Source organism: Galleria mellonella, unplaced genomic scaffold (assembly GCF_026898425.1).
Source record: "Galleria mellonella isolate WM207_F2 unplaced genomic scaffold, CSIRO_AGI_GalMel_v1 utg352, whole genome shotgun sequence".
Classification (NCBI taxonomy): Eukaryota; Metazoa; Arthropoda; class Insecta; order Lepidoptera; family Pyralidae; genus Galleria; species Galleria mellonella.
This window is the reverse complement of record NW_026442084.1, coordinates 4,118,549-4,141,488: the sequence shown is the minus strand read 5'-3', so window position 1 is coordinate 4,141,488 and position 22,940 is coordinate 4,118,549. Positions and strand designations below refer to the sequence as shown.

General features: G+C 33.6%; 1 protein-coding gene across 3 annotated transcripts in view; it reads left to right on the top strand.

Annotated features, from left to right (window-relative positions):
* LOC113519437 (IQ motif and SEC7 domain-containing protein 2) overlaps window positions 1–22,940 on the top strand; it is a 259,086-nt gene that overhangs the window by 111,690 nt on the left and 124,456 nt on the right. For all 3 annotated transcript variants that reach the window (XM_031909574.2, XM_026904544.3, XM_026904546.3), the window contains one exon: window positions 14,423–14,802. In XM_031909574.2, coding sequence (XP_031765434.1) covers window positions 14,654–14,802 — 149 coding nt within the window. In that variant the 5' untranslated portion in view covers window positions 14,423–14,653. The remainder of the gene's footprint in view (window positions 1–14,422; window positions 14,803–22,940) is intronic.

Sequence of the window (22,940 nt, the reverse complement as noted above, 5' to 3'; positions counted from 1 at the left end):
ATATACCGTGTAGACCTAATAGGATATGTCGATTTGAAGAGTGGAAATATTACAAATAAACTTACAAAACAAATCTTCCTTCTTTATAGTATTAGTTTAAATAAAAAGAAACGATGACAAATGAAATAATTATTTTAAATATTAGGTATGCATGTTCTAAGTACCAGAAACAACGTTGTGTCCCAAAAAAAAAGAATGTTTTGCAGATACTCTACTTTTAGAACATGTATTTGAATTTAGAACATGGAGTCATGTGTCTATTCGATTTTGTTTCGCAAAATTTTGCTCGGCAAAAAAATAAAATTACTATGTAACCAATAACAAGAGTAAACACTATTGAATCAATATATAATATTAAAAGTCGCTCATAATAAATAATAATTGAAATATATGTTAAATGAGATTAGCACATATCAAATGTAAAATCGGTTAATAATCTCACAAATTATGTATTAATGTGGTTCCCATCTCGTCATGGGTAAATATCGCATGGCAAAAAATATATTAAGAGCGTTCATAACGTTAATATTGAGTTAACATTAGCATGCCATGAGTATGGCAATGTCGCATTTATCTGTCAAAAATAATTGTACATTTTCAATGTTTCTGAGTAGCCGTATGGTCTCGGCATAGGGTAGGCCACTCCATCTTTTCCCGTGGATGTCGTAAGGGTTGACTAAGGAAGGGCGAAGGACGGGTAGCAGCGTCCCTCTTAAAACATGTCTAAAAGCTTAACTATGGGTTGACGTTTTAATCGCTAACAGAGTTTTTGTTTAAATAATCAAGCAGATATATTGAAAACTACTAGTTTTTGTAAATTCACAGATGATTTCGACGTTGCTACACTTCAGTAAACTAAAGTTATGAACGCTCTTAACACCACCTGGCAATATACATACTGACAGAACCTACTCGTTTGTATATATATGTTCGCTCTATTGTTTTCCTACGTGGGCGACTTCTGAGGTCACTCAACTTACAAGTTGAATAAAGGGCGAAATTCTCTAGTGCAGGTCTTAAGAGATATATTCGAAGGTTATATCATAATATGACCACTTGTTCTTGTTAAAAGGTTATCTCTAAATGTATATTATATGTATGTAAATCCATTATACACCAAGTTATACTCGATTTAGATTTATTTGTAAATCCTTATTTCAACATTAAAATGTTTTAATTTCGGATTGTTTTCTTAAAATAGAGAAATATTTGTATATAGTTTTTATTCACAATCATGCCCTTCTATTTTATAATGCTGCATCAATCGACTTTTTTAGTAAGTATGTCAGTATTCTAAAAATGTGAATACAAAAACGACAGCTATTAGAGAAGAATGGAGGAGGAAAATGTACTGCTCTGACACCGAATGGGGATAAGAGTAACATTATGATGTCTTGGTAATGCTAGCCGTCTGTACTCCATATGCCATCTATATTCCACAAGACTCAAATAATTATTATTCACTTCTTTTTTTTTCTTTCGCCGAAAATCTGAAGCTGGCATGGCAAGGTCATAAAATGTTCAATGTAAAGTATAAGGTTGCTAACCATTCTATATATATGTATATATATAATACCATATTTCGATAGTTGATATATATTAGACATTTAAAAAAGGATATTTTCAATTATGAATTCGAAGTGGCGAGAAGAAAGTAACTGAATAAGTAACAAGAGTATAGTTTTATAAGAATAAATATATACCAGACATAAATTTTTTTTTAAATCTTTCCAAGATATACTGTATTTTTTTAAGTATACTATACATTGTATATACTTTGTATAGCTTATTTTGAAAAATAAACTATAAAAAGTATAGTACTATAATCAACTGAAAAAAATGTTGGCAACCCTTAGTAGTAACAGGGTATTACTATAAAATTGGTAAGGTTCACACTCCCCTGTAAGCTACTACAAGGTCCCTAAGGCTACCTTTAATAAATATATACCAAAATTACTCGCTTTTTGCTTGCTATTTTGTACACGTGGATTTCAGAATTAGGAAAACCAATTGAATACTGTTCCTAGTTACCGTATCTAGATAAAGTATACACCAGTTTTGAAGTTAGATCTTTAGGAATACAACTATAATAATCGCACCCAATTTGGTACAGTAGTTTTTGTGTAAATCCGGAACAAATATACAGACAAACAGATATAATTTATTATTATGTTGGCATCTATTTGTCTCATTATTATCTCCCATATTAATTTTTCTTAAACTTGTCTCTTGTGCACAGACATGTTCCATTTATAAATTTTATTATTAGTAAGATTTTGAATTTTTTTTATTTGAATTTGATTGTTAATATTGGAAACTAAGGACCCCATTACTAGCAATATACCCAACCAGGTCAACCTCCACGTGGTTCCCCCTGGAAACCATCGTGCTGAAATACAAGTGGAAATGTAAGTCTTGTCCCTAGTTCTCAGGATTGGAGGGAGAGAAAGAATTGTTATGCGGACTACCAGTCCCATTGCTAGCAACATACCCTATCAAGTCGACGCGCCCATGGTTGTCTCTGGAATCCGTCGTGCTGAATTCCACGTGTGGTATTCATCACGGTGCGCTAACTTACCTGCCTTTTTATTCTCACCTATCATCCCTTACTGGTGTCCCGCTAGTATATACCGTTAGCGCAAACGGGGTTACCATTTCATCTTAACCTATTAAAAAATAAAATAAACATACATTTGGGCGTCACAATACAGTAAACTGCGATACAAATTGTGTCGTTTACGCCTAAACTTTAAAAATGTGAAACATGGCAGTTATTTTGTGCATATCTATGTAATCACTAGTAGAAAATTAGGTCGCGAATGCATTAAATATAAATTGTCTATATATTTTAACTTGGTTGCTTATATCTGCGGAGTTTTTCATATAACTGACCTAAATATCTTACACTGAAATGTTCATTGAGTGTGTCTTTTAAATTTTTCATGTGCATATTTAAATAGTTAATGTTTGAAACGAAACATTTTTCAACAGAATTTTTACAGCAGAGATATGCGAATATGTAGAATAAATTAAAAAATAATAATGATTTTTTCTTTAATAAATACATTAAGAATAAATAATTTGACAATTTTAATTACATTAATTTTTAATTAATTTATTACATTTATTTTTTAATTACATTTAAGACTTACATTTTACGATTTTACATTACAAACTTTTTGTTCTTTTCTTGATTATGCTTTTTTTCTCTTCTTTTTTGCTTCAATTTATTTTTCTTGAGTAATTCACATTTATTACATATTTGCTTTTGTCTTGATTATCGTTAGTAGTCAGTTAAATTTTGAATGTTTTGTTCGCCTTTTATAGGTTCTTGTATCAGACCTAATTTTGTATAGATTTTTTTTAACATGTACTGTTGGTGTGATTTAATAAATAATTAAATAAACATTAAACTACAGAACCCAACAAATATAATAACGTTATATAAATGTATCTTGTTCGGATACTTCTATATACACTAATGTGTTAGGTACGTACGTGTATGGGACGGGTAATTGGTGGGTTAGGGGCCGACTCAGACGCGGGTTGAGCCCGGGATAGAAACGGACAGGGACACGTCAGGATGTAGATAGACAAGCGACAAAAGAGTGGACTGTCTGTCACATGAAATAGCACAACCCTAACTCTGACTCACAAACATGAAATTGGACGCAAAATTTGTACAAATGATACGGGTGCAATGGGTAATCGCTTCCGAAACTTATCAAGTAAATTATGGTCTGCAAAAAAAAAAACAGTTCGATTGTGGCATACACATAAATAGTTAGATGTATGCCACAATTCAAATTATAATAATTTAAATTCAATAAAAATTAGTAAGTAATTAAAATAGTATTTTTTTTTATTTAAGAGTTCCCTTTTGTCGGTGCAACTAATTCATGCATCTTCTTCCAGCCAGCTCTATCCCTGGCCGTATCCTTGACCTACCTATACGACATGACATCTAGTGTTTCCTTCTAGGAGGTAATAAGAGAATACTAAAATTATTTCATGTACCTTATTGTAATAACAATGTAACTTTTAATGATCCTCTCTTCCGCATGTGCAGACTGTACAATAATTGTAATGAATTGGACATTTTTGCTTATAGTTTAAATTCTTTTCTTAAAATGGCAAAAGAAGTGTCTGAATTTAATATATAATTTTCCTCATTTTCTATTGTTATTCTATATAATATTGAAACTAGTATAAGCTAAAGCTGTGCGTAGCAATTAACGGTGTACAATTTTAAAACAATTAGTTATAAAGCTTATTATAGTCAATTTAATGTGAATTGTATTACTGTTGCTGTGCCTAAATGAATAAATATGTTTCATGTAGTTACTCCTTGGTAGTATTTTTTATAAATCATCATAATATCAATGGACCACCCATTGGGCTCTGGACCGTTCGCTATAGCAGTCTATGTGTCTACTCTAACTGCCCACTGCTGAACAAAGGCTTCCTATGTCCATCAGTGGACAGTTAATGGCTTCTCAGCCGTTTTCTTTACGATACTATTATTTAATTTATTTTTAATTTTTTTTATTTCATATTTATAATTTTACAACGAGTTTAGTACGCCGATGGACGATGATCCCTTTTATAGACTCGTGTAATCTTAATATACAAAAATACCATGTCATGATGTTCGTCAACGCTGATCCCTGAAACTGGCTCAATCGATTTTAATGAAATTTTGTAAATGCATATCGTCTGCTCCAACTAGAGATTTGTTGTTTTTGTTGAAATCTTGCACCTGTGCGAAGCCGAGACGGATTACTAGTAGTTCTTTGTAAGTAGATCTTGTATCAACCGCCCCCTTCTCCCAACAAGGGGGGTTTTGCCAGTAGTTGTCACGCTTGGCAAGTGGGTTGGTAACCGCAGTTTGGCTTTTGGTGATGTTTTAAGAGGGACGCTGCTGCCCATTCCCCCACCATAAGTTCCTTTAGTCGCCACTTATGATACTTACGGGAAAGGAAGGAATGGTCTATTCTATGCAAGGACCTACACGGCTATGTAAGTAAATGGATGTAGGTTAATTTAAACCACTACACCACAAGCCTCGTATCTATCATAATACTCGATTTACCTTTCAGGCCACTTTTACGATTCATAACATTTTTTTATTATTCATAAAATGAAATAGCAATTAAAACAGGTGATCCCATATCAATAGTGCACGCGAGTTCATTGACCTTTCTGCCCTTTTGTTATGGCGTCGAATCATTAGACCAAAAAATGGGCGTGATGCAGGGTTCGCAACTTATAGAGTTTTATTATTTTTGAAATATATTTTGTTACTTAATTTATTTTTTTCTAAAGGTGGATAAAACAATGTTACACAAATTTTACAAAAGCCGTATATAATATATTTGCAAAAACTGGACTCACTCTACCTACCTTCTATGGTATAAGACTTAGCGTGATGATAAATATATTCTGGCACGATAGATAATATAACATATGAATACACAAAAGACAATATGTAATAAATCTCCACATGAAAAATCAAACGCATGTAGTTCACTTTCCTCGTAACTTTCTCGAACAAATCAACTCCCCCGAGACATTCTTGCTGACAGCGAGAAATCGGGACTGTTGGCAACCCTGGACAGAGTGTGCTTATCGATTTTTCATTTAGGCCAAAAGCACTGGTCAGGTAGAATCTCTAGGCGTTTACCTTTCGCATACAGTTCACTTAGTTTGATAAAAGGCGGGGTAGATAATTGGGGCGTATACCTATTTAATGTAATATACAAGTATGAAGTGTCTTAATTTTAAAGATTGACAGGGCTGGCACAGCTTTGATGGATTAAAGGGATTTCAAATATGTAGAATACATTGCAAATCGTCATAGTCGTAGAATACTGACGGATCTGACAAAGATTACATATATAGATCCGTCAGTATTCTACGACTGTGACGAAATGTCTGACAGTAATAGATTTCTATTAATTATACTGCAGCTATATTTGTTTTATACGGCTTCTGTTATTTTTTTTTATCTCCTACGTATTTTGTTACTTAAGTGGTACTTTATTCTCATTATTTTTTTTGTAACACCTGTGCGGGTGCTGTTGCATGTTTATACAAAATAAAGTTTCTTTGTTATTATAATTAAAAACAATTAACGGAACTAAAGTCGAACACTCTATATAGAGTAAACAGAAGCATACTAATATTATAAAAAGGAAATATTTGATTGTTTGTATATAATGGATAAACTCAAAAACTATTCAACAGATTTTGATTTTTTTTTACCTATAAATATATATGTAGCATTACTAGCAAGTAGGCTATTTATTATTTTCTAAAATTCTATCTACCCGTACAGAGCCGGACCGGACAACGATGGTTTTCTGGGGGGAATCGCATAGGGTATATTTTCGAAAATTCTCTCTTGCGAAACCGGGCTAAATCGTTAGTTGTATATAAAACTGTTTAACATTGGCAGATATATATGTATATAGGTATTAGAACATCCTTTATTTGAAAGTCGGTTAAAAATAACTGGACGCACCACTGAAACGATATCGTCCCGAAACGAGCAATAAATCTTCAGAGTATAAAATAGAAAAATGAATATACGATGCCACAAAATATTCTATGGTAATAAATCACAAACAATGATGGCTCACCGAGCGATTAATCAAAAATGTTACCATAGCCAACAGAAGTATCTAACAATCAAATATTCCGTTTTGTTACCGAGTGAAACAAATAAATTCAATAGCATATTAATCAAGTTCTCTTAGTCAAATATAATAACAGGTCCAAATCAAAATCGTAAGCATCCTTTGGAGAGAAATTTCTACTGGAGACTGAGACAGAGACATTTTCAGCCGACTTAAAAAAAAGAGGTTCTTAATACGGCATTTTTTAAGATTATCTCATATCTGTCAGTTATAATTATCTACTATTATAAGTATTGCTTAGTCATAATTATAATAGTAGATAACTTGTTTAGATTCTGTGGGATTGACATGTTAAAAAATAAAAATCCCAAATTAAACGTAGTTTAAAAAACAATCTGTCAGTTGTAAACCAATTTGGAAAATTATTTTCTTATCTAAAAGGTATAGATACTTACAGATTGATTCTATAGAAATTTTGTCCAAATCGGTTCCGTAGTTTAGTTTTTATATGACAGTTTTATATCAAGGTTTTGTCACAATTGAAGTTTTTTGATTGAACATAATATTATCTTTCCATTAACGAAATAAAGAACAAATAAAGCAGCGTCCCTCTTAAAACATGACCAAAGTCTAATTGCGGTTGCCAACTCGCCCACCAAGCATGACAACTATTGGCAGAAACTCAAATTGATATTAAAATTATTCCCCATTTATCAATTAGTTAATTTTAATTAATAGTTTTTTCATTTTAAATAATGATAACGAAAAATGTACTTAGCTGTAAAACTAACGAAGGTGACAAACAACAACGTAGCAACTGATTTTTATTCTACCTAATTATATATATTTATTTTACTTGTATTATTTATTTATTCAAAATTATAAATATTAGAAATGTAAGAAGAAAACAATTAAATGCTAACCAATCGTCTTGAACAGAAGCACTGTTTAAAAAAAAATTGGTAATAAATCGGGACATTCAAAATCAATTTTTTACTTCTACTCTCTTACATTTTAGCCGCTAAAAGTTTTTTATTAATAAATTATTCAGGTAAATCAATTTTATCCCCTTCATTACATTTTTGACAAAGTCATTTCTCTTATATTATTCCCCCAAATGTAACAAGAAGAAGTACACGCCAAATCCGGCGAATGCTAATTATAAATATTAGAAATGTAAGAAGAAAACAATGAAATGCTAACCATCAACTGTCTTGAACAGAAAAAAACAATCAACATTGTCTTGACATTTGTTTTCTTGATTTTTTTGTTCGTGGTTCCCCGGATGTCTTAAAAATCGGCAAAAATTTCACGGCCATTCTTGCCGAGTTTCGAGAGAAACTAAACGCGCTGCTCTTCAACGGAAGCGGGCTCCACATTTCGTTAAAATCAATTTTTTGAAGCATTGTTAGGGACATAAGGAAGGGGTCCTTCTACTCTCTTATATTATTATAGTCGGTTTAAATATTCGTTTGTTTACACTTTCATTAAATTCTGTTGAAACAGGCTCGTGCATAATAAATTTCATTATTAATCTATTTTGTTACAAATCCTCATTAAAATTTTATTAGGCATATGCGGATGTGATACGTTGTTTCCACATAATTATATATTATTTCCGTTCCAATTGAAACTGCACTATTTTTGTAGGCAGCGACATCTAGTGTTGCGTTTTGTTTATGTCGATCAGCTGAGATATTAGCGAGATCGCACACGCATGCCGTTAGATATTACATACGTTGTAATACATCATTCATAGATGGCGTTACATGTTTGTAGAATAAAATTCCATGCTGTTTTTATACAAATTATAAATTATTTATTATTACTTCTCAGTCTTTTGGCTGAAATCAAAGTGTATTTTATTTAATCATTCAATTATTACGTTCTTTATTCCACAATCAAAACAAGTATCTTATATGAATAATTAAGTTTAAATTAGGTATCAACTGACTTAGAATTATAATAAATTTTTCAAATTTTTAATTTTTTACCTTAAAAAAATAGCGGCTTTAATTGTGATAATATTTGTAGATATGGGACCAATGACAGATCGTTATATAGTAAATTCTATTTATTTAAGATAAAGAAATTATTTTTATTCAAGTAAACCACTTAATATTTTTTTTTTTAGTTTTAATTATTAATTAAATACACAAGTTTATATTACTTTTAATTAATGATATAGCGGGATGTCAAGAAAAATTCAGAAAAGTCCCGTTTATCCGAAATGATCAGGACGGCGGTCGGTTCAGAAAGCGAAAAGTTCTGATAAATCGAAGTCCCCTAAAACACCCGGAATTGTGTCAATACCGCGAAATATGATCGAAGAACGGACGTACGCAGAATGCTATTGATATGGTTTTGAATAAGCCTGCAAGTTTTTGATTGAAAAAAATGTGTTGATGTATTGAAAAAGCGCCGGAGTATGATTAAAAACTAAAGATCTTAGGTATATATGAAGAGGATTAAGAAAAAAATTCGAAAAACTGTGTTTGAATAAAACGGATTTCGGATAAATGCGATTCGTATAAACGGGACTTTATTGTACAGATAGAAAAATTAAGAGGCCTTCCCTTCTAAACATTGGCTATATTTTAATTTTTTTAATGTAATTAAAAGCTTCTTACAAAATACTGCACTGCAGTATTTTTTACGTCGTTGGCTATCACAATGGATGTTGCCCGAACTCAACGCGAATAAAACGATTATAGATCTTATTTGTGTTAATATTATGTGAAATTTTGATCAATGATGGTTGTTTGTTTGTCACTCAATCACATTTATTTAAATCTATGTTGTATTTAAATTTGGTATACAGATGATCCGTGTCGTGGTATAAAACAGAATACTTTTGTATGCGAGTGCAACTACGGGATATGGTCAGTATACTACTAATTTTTTTTTTGATCGGTGAAAATGGTATGGTAACCCCGCCCGCTTTAACGGGATACGCTGGCGGAGCACCAGTGAAGGGTGATAGATGAGAATGAAAACAAGTCAGTTAGCCCATTATGATGAATTCATTAGGAATTAACCATGACAGTTTCCAGGGAGAACCGCGAGGAGGTCGACCTGGTTGGGTATATTGCTAGCAATGGTATTCTCTCCATCACTAATACTCCCTTTCGACCTACTACTAATATTGTAAACTGGCTGTTTTCTGCGGCTTTGTCCCATTTAATTAATGTAGTGTTTCTATACCGGGATGTTAATGTGGTTATTACGGTTAATTATGACAATCAATGCAAACTATAAGAACGTTACAATGGGATAGATCTCTGCATAATTATTTCCAACCGCCATGATAATTGGTTAATGAAGTAATTTTTCACTGACTGGATTCAACCGTGAAGAGCGACCAAGGCAACGCCTGTGTTTGGTGCAAGTTATAAACTGATAGTTAAAAGTATTGTTCAAGAAATTGTACGTATTTCTTCCATTCTTTGGAATCAACTTCCAGCGATACGCGATTTCATTTATTCCTTTTTAAAAGCTCTACATATTTGGTTTATATGGGATTGATCGAGATTTTTTTGCGTTGTAAATCTAGAATTCAGTTATGTAGGTCTACATTTTTATAGGGATGTAATAACTATGATTAACTTTCCCCAAGACAGTATAAATGTTGCGATACAAAATTGGATTCGCTTTGTATGAAAAATTCTTTCAAGAATTGTTTTCGTATTTTACCACATGTACATGTTATAAACATTTAGGTATTCAGTTTTAGGAATACATGCTGAATTTGGGATTGTTTTAATACTATTGGTTTCGTCCTAGATTACGTACATATATCTACATGAAATATTACCACCTTACTCTCGAGTAAATCTGATAAAGACACATTTCTATTTACGCGATTATAGTCGACTACCTAAAAGGTGATTAAATGTCTTTTGCTGGTAAACCAACACAACGTAGATACAAATGACAAGAGATAAACGACCAATAAGAGAGAGAGAGAGAGGGAGAGATATGGAAAGGACGCCTATACTGAAGATGGGTGCAGCAAACAAGCTGACCGCGCATCTGACGCGAAAGTAGTAACCGTTGCCTATAAACAATGAAAAAAATCATAATATAGATAGATATATCTGACAAAACCTATTTGCTAGTCCGTTCTTTTCGCTTGTAATTTATTCCAAATCTACTCCATACATTATGGGTCTTCCGCTTAGCATTGTTATTTATATGGAAGTTAGAATTACATATTATGCACGATTATGGGAATATATTATTTCGTACGACTGGCTTTACTTGGATATATGCTGAATGAGAATCATTTGTTCTTCGGCTATTTGTGTTATTGCAGTTATGTTTGGGAGTCCGCAAAAGAATTATTATATCAATGTACTGAGTTGGACTAAATCATAGGTATTATATGTCAGTCATGATCTAAAATTTGATTTTAATGATTATGAAGATTATAATAATTTAAGCAATGACTTCGTTTCTAAGATTAAGACGTTTTCTTACAGAATAATAATATAATTACGTGAGGACCATTACAAAATAAACGAAAGAGCGAAGTGCCAACGTCTTCTATCTTTAAGTACATTCATCTTTTGCTTCTTCTCTTTTCATTTAAGAGTTTCCTCTTGTCGGTGCAACTCAAACCAGCTCTATATCAGGCAGTATCTTTGATCTCCCTATACGACATGACACCTAATGTTTCCTTTATCTGTCCTATGTAGTTATTCCTCCGTCTTCCTCTTCCCCTTTTGTCCTTTATTTTCCCTTTTACTATGCTCTTTAAAAAATCGTCATGTTGTATAAGGTGGCCCAGTATTTTGCTTTTTTTATCTATTGTTTTTATTAATGTTCTTTTCTCATTTACCCTTTTCAAGACTTCCTCATTCGTTTAAACTGTCATAATTTTCAGAAAGCTAATATCGTAGACTATAATAAATATAGCTCAAAGTGAAGTGGTAACATCTGGATTGGGATGAATTCACTGTACTACTTTTTTAGCGAGTCTCTATAATTAACTGCTGTTGACAGATTGCAATCATCCGCTTTATGAAGTTGATAATTGACAGATGTCATCAGTGGCAAGAAAATATGTACCTATACATATCATACTCATATATTCTTCTAATGCTTACACTGTGTTATAGTGTAACAGTATATTCTAAAACTTATGAATTACAAATAGTGGCAATTGTTTAATTTTATTTAAAAAAAATATATCAATAATAAGATGTAGTAATAAACATAAATTAGATGATGATACAGTAGAAAGAATATACTTTACAAAATAATGGCTATTTACTTTCAGTGGGCCTTAGGGTCCATTACTCATTGTTATATAACGTACTTAATATGGTACGCTGTAAAGTTGTTGTGTAACAATGTATTCTAAGATCATTAATAAATAGGAAAAAATTACAGTAGTTTAGTATTGTTCCAAAATTCCTTTGACAAAAATTAATGAATTGAAAATAATACATCTTAATAAAATATAAATATGCCCTCTGTGGTCTCAAATTATACTGTAAAAAATTAATGAATTAATTTCTAATCAATGGAAATGTATTATTGTGTAACTACGTATTCTAAGTTTGCTTACGGATCTCGAAGAATGACAATCGTCCTATTCCAAAATTTAACTTGCAGATAACCACCATTTTTAAAGAGATGCGTCCCACCGGGAAGATATTCTCGGAAGACTTTCCTCTTTTGATCTATTGTGTCGGGAAAGCAGGTTTGCTGGTTACGACAGCGGCTTAGATCGGGCGGGCCGATATGCTATAGTTATTTATATAACAGCGTGTTCAGACTTGTGAAATATAACATGCTATGTAACGTGCGTTTAAAGAATTTGAATTTGGAATTGAATGCACTATGCACAACAAATTGTTATTTTGTTTTTTTTTTTTTTTTGTATAGTAACTAGTCATAATGACAACATCGAACTTGCTGGTAAGTAATGTAGTCCTAATATGAGGGTTGCAATCACAGCAATGTATAGTGTATTGAGGATCGTTTTTCACGCTCCGTTTAAATACTGCAAGACTGTAGGTAGGAGCAAATATGTGGCCTGGAAGAGCTTAGTTATTCATCAGAGGTACAAACCTGCGAATCTATTCATGCACGTACTTGACGTCTATATTATGTCTACTTATAATAAGTAACACTATAACAAATTATCATAGTCTGGATGCCTTGTCTGGTTGTCTTGACCACGCTTATTGCTAATATACAATGGAAGGCAGAATGATACATGTTACATTGCGCCAGTCTGTACGCGGCATAATATCAGAATTCCCGGCTCGACTGAACAGAAGGCCTTGGAGCCGATTTACAAACTTGTTAGGTAATTTAGCTAAGTTTGTTTAAAGTCACGGTGACTTAATGATCTGTGAGGGTATAAATTTCAAAAATCAATCTGCTGAAGTGCTTTAATGCTGAATTATTGTTTTGAAGTGGTCGCTGATTAATAAAGTTGACTAGCTGTGACCTTATCTAGCTGTATCCTGGCTTTGTCCACATAGTAATCAAAATTTATAAATACATAAATATCTGTTACCGTCCCAGTGGTGGGAAAAATCTCTCTTCATTGAAGAAAGATAATTAGTGTTAAACTGATTAGGTAGCTTGGCATACCATTTTTTTTGCAATGCTGTACTGTGCGAAGTTCTTCTAGTCGCCTTTACAATGCTGTAGTATAGTATTATATTAATATCCTGGGTGGGTAATCCTTTACCCACGGTAGGTAGGTATTCTCACAGTCGTAAAAATATCTTGTCTTTACTGGATAATACACCATCTAGAAAATTTTTCGCAATGACTAGTCAATAAATCAAAACTTCCCACGTGACTTAATGCAATTGAATGATAAGAATACGGCTTTGAAGCTCGTGACAGTACCTTATGGTTCACTCAACCGATTTTGATAACTTACGCAGTATAAAATTTCGTTGAAATCTCTTCAAATGCTTTGATTCGTTAAGCTGTGTTGACGTATATGTCAAGCTTAAAAAAGACATACAACAGTTTTGATCCTTACGGTATTATTCTAGAAGCCTAACGCGGAAGCATTTTTAAAGTTTTAAAACGCCGATCGTTAAGCGGGTTCGCTACGAAATATCTTTACTATATATTGTGCATGATTTTGTCACTAGTTGACATTTATATTTTTTTTTCTATAACCTAAGTTCAATCGTTTTTTTCCTTATTTAAGTTTTATTGCGTCTATGGTCAATGTAGCTTTTAATCTCAGAATTTTTTATGGACTACCATTGCGCTTATCTAAGATATTAAATTCCAGTGACCTTTTGATTTTAATACAAGTGATTAATTTAAACAGTGGCTTTGTATTAATCCTTACGCTTAATGTCAAAGAAATGACCCTTAATGAAATCTGTTATTTGTACCAAGTTTCCATTGTGAACAAACGTCATGATACAATTCAGTGCTTGTATCAGTAATATCAAAATAACAATGTATTAAAGTCCTTACATAAGTTTTCCTCTAAAGCAGTGAAATGAGATTAGAATAGTGCTTAAACAACAACAGTTCAACTCTGCCTACGTTTACAATTAATGTTTGTTTTCCCTTAGGCACAACAGGAAGGAGCCTGATATAATGGCCTGTTTGTATAAAACAACCAATAAAGACGGCTATCCTAGTTATTTATGCCTATGTTATCATAGCTCTCATACTTGTAACTTCATATGCCCTATTGCTGGAGTTTATGAACAGAATATTTCGGATTCTCATACCGACTGCGCGATTTTCCTTTTCGCTTCATTCTCTCACAGAGTGATTTATTGTTTCAGATGCCGACGTACGCTCAGCGGCGAGTTGAAAACAGTGAAACGCGGAAATAAATAAAAAAATCCGTGATCTGCGAGCATCGCAATTTACATTCCCTATTATCGACTGACGGCGCGTGCGTGACGTTTTGTGCCATTCGAAATTTAAATGCGCGGGTGTGATTGGTCGGCGTGCCGCGCGTCGTGATTAGTGATGTGCTGTGTCGATTGTTATAGTGATCGATAGTCGTCGGAATGGCGACAATGGATCTTACCAACGAGGTGGTCCGATTGCGGGCCGAACTGGAGAAGGTGTCAGCGGAACGAGACATGCTACTTTGTGAAGTGTCTAACTTGAGAAGAGAGTTAGAATTGAGCGAGCTGAAGCACTTGCAGGATGACAGGTGAGTCGAAAATCTAGAATAATTAATAAAAATGATAACAATATAAAACTCGTACATGATACGCTATCATATAGCGTGTTACATACATAACAACCGTTTCCCAACAAACAAAGGGCGTCTCCGTCTTGTGGGTCCTTTGAAAAGCTCGACAGTTCGTCGGGGACCTCTCATACCAGCCATGCTCGGTATTTGGTGCAAGGTATAAGAGAAAGGTGCTAACTTAATATGCTATCTATTTAATATTTTTTCTATTTTTTGCTTGCTATTTTATATTTTTTTCAGTTTTAATACGTAATATCAATTAGAATATATTATATTGATAGAATTAAACTGTATTTACACGTACTTGAATTCATAATTACATCACAAATGGAGCGAGCCAAATATGGATTACTGTCAATATACAAGTATAGAAATCTGTAAAATATAGTTCACTATAATATTGTATTTCATAATTGACGATACACGTTCTTTATATTGTTCGAATATATTACTAAATTTGTAAGCACATTTCTGCACATTAGGCAACAAACTTACACATTGGATGGTTAAAAATGAGTGCATGATTTAGTCAAGTCTGCTCTAGTATTTATCAAGCCCGTTTATAAGTCTTTGATTATGCATTTTAGGTTTAGACGTTAACCATAACAAAAATATTTATCATTTTATCTGTAATCGCACCGCGATATGTCCCGAAAATAAATTTAAATAACTTTTTGGGTTTGTTTTTTCGTATATCAATGTTAATCAAACGTAAATATACAGGTTAATCCACCTACAGTTAAGACGAAACCGCTCTGATTATACGTTTAAGGCAAGTCCTAACCCATACCTATTACTCCTATTGTTTAGTGCGAAGCATCCGACGATACTGACATCAGGTCCTTCCCTTCCTTCTCATTGTATAGGCTCTTCATTTAAGTAGCAAGCAGAAAATGTATAAATACAATTTGTGTATGAATTCGAATGACGTGCGCATCTTAAATTTTTAACGTATTTATTTTATTGTACGTTATTTTTTCCCAAGTTCAAAACTTTTTGATAATTAATTTTATAGTCGAAAGTATTTATAATAATATAAATGAAAACTCTTTATTCTGCACTAAAAATAATAAAAATTATATATAAACGGGAAGACATAAAAACTAAGAATATTATGTAAAAAATTGTTTCATCATTCATTCGCTACTATTGCCGTGGCAATTGTATTATACTTTAATATGGGTACTCAACTTGACAAGTAGCTTAATAGGTTTATGGTTTTTAAACATTTTAAAAAAGAAGCCGGTTCTCAGGATTTGTATTTTTTTTTTGTGTATACTATGTTTCATCATATATTAATTCATAAATTATAATATCGTAAGTGGCGACTAAGAGAGGTCGAAGGAGGGGAAGCAGTTTCCCTCTTAAAAAATCTTTAAATGCCTAACTACGATTGCCAACTCACCTGCCAAGCGTGGCAACTACTGGCAAAACACCCTAATGGGGAAGGCTTATGTTCAGTGGACAGATAACGGCTGAAATATTAAAATATGTAATTAATTATGCTTCATCAATTATAAATCAATTTTGAATTCGACTTTGCAACTGACAGGACGATCCCTTGGATTCTCCTGTTGGTCCCATATTAATTTAATCACAATTTAAGTTGCTATTTTTTAAGGGACGGAATATTTTTACGCATCTATGTGCATTTTTTCTTTTTAATTTTTAGTTGTAGTACACTTAGTTAACGACATTAGGCGTTTCTATGAATAATTTTTTTTTCCCATTTGTACAAAGTATACATCATCATTATCATCATTATATCAGCCTTCAACACTTTTGTCAGTAGTTGCCACGCTTGACAGGCGGGTTAGCAATCGCAGTTAGGCTCTAGAGAAGTTTTAAGAGGGATGTCGCTGCATTCCCTTACCCTCTCTTAGTCTTTTGTGACATCCACGGGAAAGTAAGGAGTGGCCTAGTCTATGCCGGGACCACACAGCAATAATACTAATATAGATAAATAATAATTATAAAACAGCAAAAGTATACATACATAAACACATATCTGTCACATCTGTCTTCCATTAGAGTAAACAAAAACAATGGTACACCATATGTCTCGATTCAAACAGACGTCTCTCGCCTCCTCCACATTCATCAATCTTTTCATTCACGTTCGCCGGTTACGGGTACTTTTAATTTAGCACTTCTTCAGCACATCGCCTATTTGGTCAACATACACAAGTACACACACATACAAACTATGTATCCCGTTAAATCGCGCCTTCTAACCGTTCATGCAAAAACGCTAGATCTTGTAACTTACGCTCAAGATACGTGCATGCCTATTACTCCCATTGTTCGGCGAGAAGTTTCCGACGGCTGACATCAGAAGGTCCTTACCTTCCCACTCCTTGAATGGAAACCATATATCGCACTCAAAATATGTACCATTTGACGTTTCGCATTAATCTTACCTCAGAACTTTTAATGAGTTTTTACATCCCTTCTATTGTGTACTAGTAAAATAAAAAAAAAAAGTTTTTTTAATTTATTTTGTTAATATTAAATTTGACGTGTTTTTTTTTTATTACGCGATATCATCGTCAATATTAATCCGATTTTTATGACTTTTTTATATCGAAACCGTTTACCGAGGGTAAAGACTTGGTCCCATAAGTATTTAATTATGTATGTTTATTACTCAACCAACTTTCACCCGCGACTTCGTCTGCGTGACCGGGATATATTTACTGACTGGGATAAAAAGTATTCTTCTTTATCCCAAGTACCTGCATACCCAATTTCATAGAGATTGGTAAAGCCGTTAACACGCTATAAGGTAACAAACAAACAAACTCACTTTAACAATTATAATATTGATAAAGATTGCGTTTAAAACTGTCAATAGTTTTAAATTTACCACAGAGATAGAGCATGTAGTAATATTAAAAAATACGATACATTTTATCGCAGTTGATGCAAGTAAAGCTGCGCGTTACTACTAGTAATAAACATCTCTATTGCCTAAAGTAGGTAACTACTCAAAATTGGTTTCAAATTGGTGTTTATTTATTTGTCACAGGTAAAGATTTCCGTATGCGGGCGATTGTTAGACATGAGTGGTTATCCATGTCGGTTTTATGGTGAAAGTCACGCAAAGGAAAACGACAAACAGCCATATGTAGACTTCCATAGTAATTTCTTTCGAAACGGTAAACGTACGATAGGTATACAAATAATTTGAAATTTTTATTCCTCGATCATTTTAAATTCCACATTCTAGTTTCTGCTGGGTTAATTTAGGATTTTAAACTATGAATCAAGTTTACAAAAGTAAACTGGCTCGGGAGTTAGTGATTTGAGGGTATCATGGGTGCCATAGTATGTTTATTCATTTATTTTTTAATAATCACATTACAAATAAATGTCTGGTACAAAAGGCAAATGCTATATAGCATTCTCTCCTAGTTAACCTTTGGGATAACGGAAACGTGTAATTACATTGTGTGCTATGATATCCATGGTGCTATTGATGTCTATAGATAAAGGTTGCCACTTTCCATGGGCCGTCAAATTGTTTGCTATTTCAGATTTTTTTTATACCATTGAGGTGGCGTACGGCTCACCTGATGGTAAGCGGTTACCGTAGCCTATAAACGACTGCAATACCGAGATAAAGTCACGAGATCCGAATATCCATCCCCACTCTAGAACCTTTACTCTAGAACCACTCTAGAAGATTTGCGATTTTTTTGTTTGGGGAATATGTAATATAATTGCCATTCGTGTCTATATATTCGTGGTCTATTCTGAACACTTTAGTTGTTTATTAATATATCAATAGTTGTATGTTTACGTCGCGCGAACAAAGTCACGGGCCTAGCTAGTTAAATACTAAGTATCAGATCATTGCTCCCGAGTATATGATGTAATCTAATATTAACTTTTCCCTGCTACGCCTGAGTTAAATTATACAAACAAATTGAAACTAGTACAGCCCTCCTCGCGGGAAGTAACCTTAAATTCAGTTATTTCGTACATCTATAGAACTTTACTGCAGGTGTTAACTTAATTTCAACGGTTCGCCGAAGACATAGGTCATGAGGGAGTTTCCAGTGATATAAATGTTTTTTATTTCGCAAAGATTCGCATTGAAAAAAAATTCAATGTTCCAATCGTCACAAAATTAAAATGAGACAAACACCAAGGATTGAAAAAATTAATGAGAAAATCGGTTTTGATCAGCACGATGGTTTCCAGGCGAGACCACGTGGAGGTCAACCTGACGAGGTATATTGCTAGCAGTGGGACTGGTAGTCCGCATTACGAACCATCCCCCCCCCCCCCCCCCGCATTTAAAGGATTAAGATGTAACAAACAAACACACTTTCACACTGACAAATATTATAAATGTGAAAGCGAGTTAGTTTGTTATCTTGGCATCAATCAATCACTATGAAATTTGGTATTGTATGGGATTAAAAAGACATAAGTTACTGTTTGTCCCCGTCTATCAACATATCCCGTTCACATAGACGAAGTCGGAAGTAAAAGCTAGTTTAAAATATTAGTAAGGATAATATTCATAAATCCTAACATTCAAGTTTAACTTCGCAAACATTTAACCCGGCACTTAGAGGCCATTTCACTCTCTTAGTCCACGAACCGGTAGGGTCTGTTACAACAAATAGTGGCATTATCGGATTGTTCAGTCCGGACCCCAGGGTTTATCCGTCTCACGTGTGATGAAGGGCCACTTCAAAGATCATATTAACAAGACGGATAGAGGTAAACGATGTCTCTTTGTTATAGGGGATTTGCCACAGACGTGAATTGAAATAGATGTTGCAAATTCATTAGTTTGCATGTCAAATTTAGGTCGCAATTAGTAGATTTCGTTTCGCAAAAAACAGCAAGAAAAATAATTCCATTGTTCCAATTTAAGTCGATTTTAAAACATTTTAAGTTAGGACAGTAACGTGTATTTTGCTCCGCAAAGAAACACGATTGCTTCAATGATTACAAAGGCAATGTGGTATCAGTATAAGAATAAACTCTATCAAAAGGAAAATCATTATCAAAATCGGTTTAAAATTAGCGAAGATATCATATGTTTTTTTTTATACTACATAGGTGGCAAATAAGCATACAGCCCGCCTTATGGCAAATGGTCACAGTAGTCTTTAGATATATTTAGATCTAAATAGGTTTCATAAAAATAATATAAATCCTAGTACATTATATGACCGATTTTTCAATATAGTAAAATCTCATTTTGATAATAATTTTCCAATTAAGAAGTAAGATTGTGTTCCACATAATAAGTAAAATCTACGTTTGGTATTAGAAAAAGTAGCCAACTTGAACTGTGGCAAAACCATAATATATTTTATGGCCTAACCTATGGACGCCAGCTAGGGGGAAATAGTCATGTGGCGCGTTTTTTTTATCGTTGATTGGATGAAAATGGAATGGTAACCCCGCCTGCGCTAACGGGACTACCCTGGCGGGGCACCAGTGAAGGATGATCGATGAGGATGAAAACAGGTCAGTTAGCCTATCATGATGAATTCATCAGGAATTAATCATGATAGTTTCCAGGGGGAACCACAAGGAGGTCGATCTGGCTGGATATATTGTTAGCAATGCGATTCTTAGTCTCCATTACTAACAATCCCTTTCCCCCCCCCCCCACGTGGCGCGTTGCCCCTAACAATCATATAAAAAATCCAGACGAATTGAGAACCTTCAAATTTTTTTATTGCTTAAAAAATAATCTCTAAGGTAAGATGATTGGGCTAGACATTTATTAAGATTTGCAACTTTCTAATTGTATTAAATAAAATTTTCTTCAATTAGAAATTCAGCAGGTAATCCGTTTGATTTAATAAATTTTGCGTTAGTGCTTTCTTATACAGTCTACATTTAAATATAATAATTCAATTACAATAATTTAATTACTTATAACTAGTCTCAATACGCAGCTTTACCATCGTTATGTATAATAGTATATTCCATCAGTTTGTTTTTATGGTTGATAATAGAATGGCAACTTCGCCTGCGCTAACGATATACGCTGGCGGGGCATTAGTGAAGGATGACAGGTGAGAATAATAAGGTAGATCAGTTAGCCCATCGTGATGAATTCTAGGATTCAGCACTGTGGGTTCCAGGGAGGACCACGTGGAGTTGACCTGATAGGATATATTGCTAGCAATGGGACTGGTCGTTCATATTACTAACAATCCTTTCCCCCCTATCCCACCAGTTAGGTGTCATTACGTAATAAGTATCGTCGTGTGACATGTGGTCTCGGTATATAATAGGCCACCTTTTCCTTTCCCGCGGGTGTTGTAAGAGGCGACTAAGGACTAAGGCGACTAAGAGGGCGAGGGATGGGCAGCAGCGTCCCTCTTAACCTTTTCAGACCCAAGATTTTTTTTTTTTCAGATTAAATATATTTTCGTGTTTTGGAGCCAAGCCATCTTGCCGGCACGCACGAGGCTACTGCACCACCTAACCGCTAAAATGATTTCCTATTGGCTGGTTTAGAATCTCACTATCATGTTATTCCAGCTTCGTGCGTAAAAATGAATTGCGCGCGGTTTTAGAATTTTTTAAAGTTACAACTCACGCCCGTATCGTTTAGGTCTGAAAGGGTTAATTGCCAATCCGCCTGCTAAGTGTGACAATTATTGACAAAACTTCCCAAGAGGGAGGCTTTCTTCAGCAATAGACAATTATAGGCTGATATGATGATGATGTAATAACAATATATGTATGTAATGACAGTAAAACATAGAGCTTTATATATTATATAACATCAAATTTATAACTGTACTTATGCTTATGCAAATAAGTGATTCATTAATTGATTGATTTATAACTCCGTCAGTATTAAATCAGTTTAGAAAAAGTCACGTAATATAGCAGGATGAGACTTTGTACAAAGGTCCTCTGCGTAGGTACCTCTTTCCCACCTATGCTTGCATGGTTGTTCCGTTTGAAGGGTGAGAGATGGCAGTGGAACTACAGGGTACGGAGGCATAACATTGTAGTACTCACCGATGACAACGTATCAGAAGGCCTACCATGAAATTATTTTAATAATTTCGGGGCCCAATGAAACAAATTTGATATTAAAATTACATTTACCGTTTAAAAACATTACAAAGGTTAAAATATTGTTCTTTATTACAAATGTAAACTTTTATAGTAGGATTTATGACAAAACGTTAAACTCCATTTACTGAGCCGATTTTGTTATGAACGAAAACACGAAACTGAATCTGTAAATTTAGAATTTCATTTCATGATAGAGCCCCAGTGAGTGTATTACGAGTGTTGCAGTGCATTCAATGATGTCACAGTATTCATGTCTACAGGCGATAGTAACTACTTCCCATCAGGTCAGCTTATTTGCCATTATATATTGCATAAAAAAACACTTCCTTATATGGATCCAAATGGTTTTGATTTCTTTTTGTGTACTTACAATCTAATTGTGGTGTAAAGGTCAGAAGACCGTGTTCTGACGAATTGACACAGAATGTTAACTACTACCCACTTGTTGATTGCAAATGTTTACATATGTATTCGCCACTCCTATTTTGTGATATTTAGTAATCAGTAAACACTCTTCATATATTCTACGACTCTGCTCTTGTCTGTACTGTTCGTAAATTTCTCGGTTTGCTCTATGGTCGACTGGTAGAGAACACTGTTCGGTGTTAAGTCCGTCAAATGTACATAGAATTTTACTGTGCATTAAAGTTTATTAATTAAACTTAAATAATAATAAATAAATAAAGTCGCAAGTCTACCTATTTGTTTTTTACCTCAACAGGAAAATGGATTCTATGAATTCGTAGAGTATGCTATTAGATTATCCGTAGATTAGCTGTTAGCTCAAATTTAAATTTGGTATGTTTTATTAGAATCGTACAAGCAAATCATGAGTTATAACTTGATTACTCCTTCAGAAGTATTTTTGAGCAATTTAAAAATGGAGCAAGTTCTCGATTCGCCTGTGTTTCTTATGTATAGATTACGCAATATCTTCGTCAATTTTGACCCAATTTTAATAATACCTTTTTCAATCGATTACACCCTGTACTCTGATTTGTGTCTCGTTTTAAATGTGTGTTTTA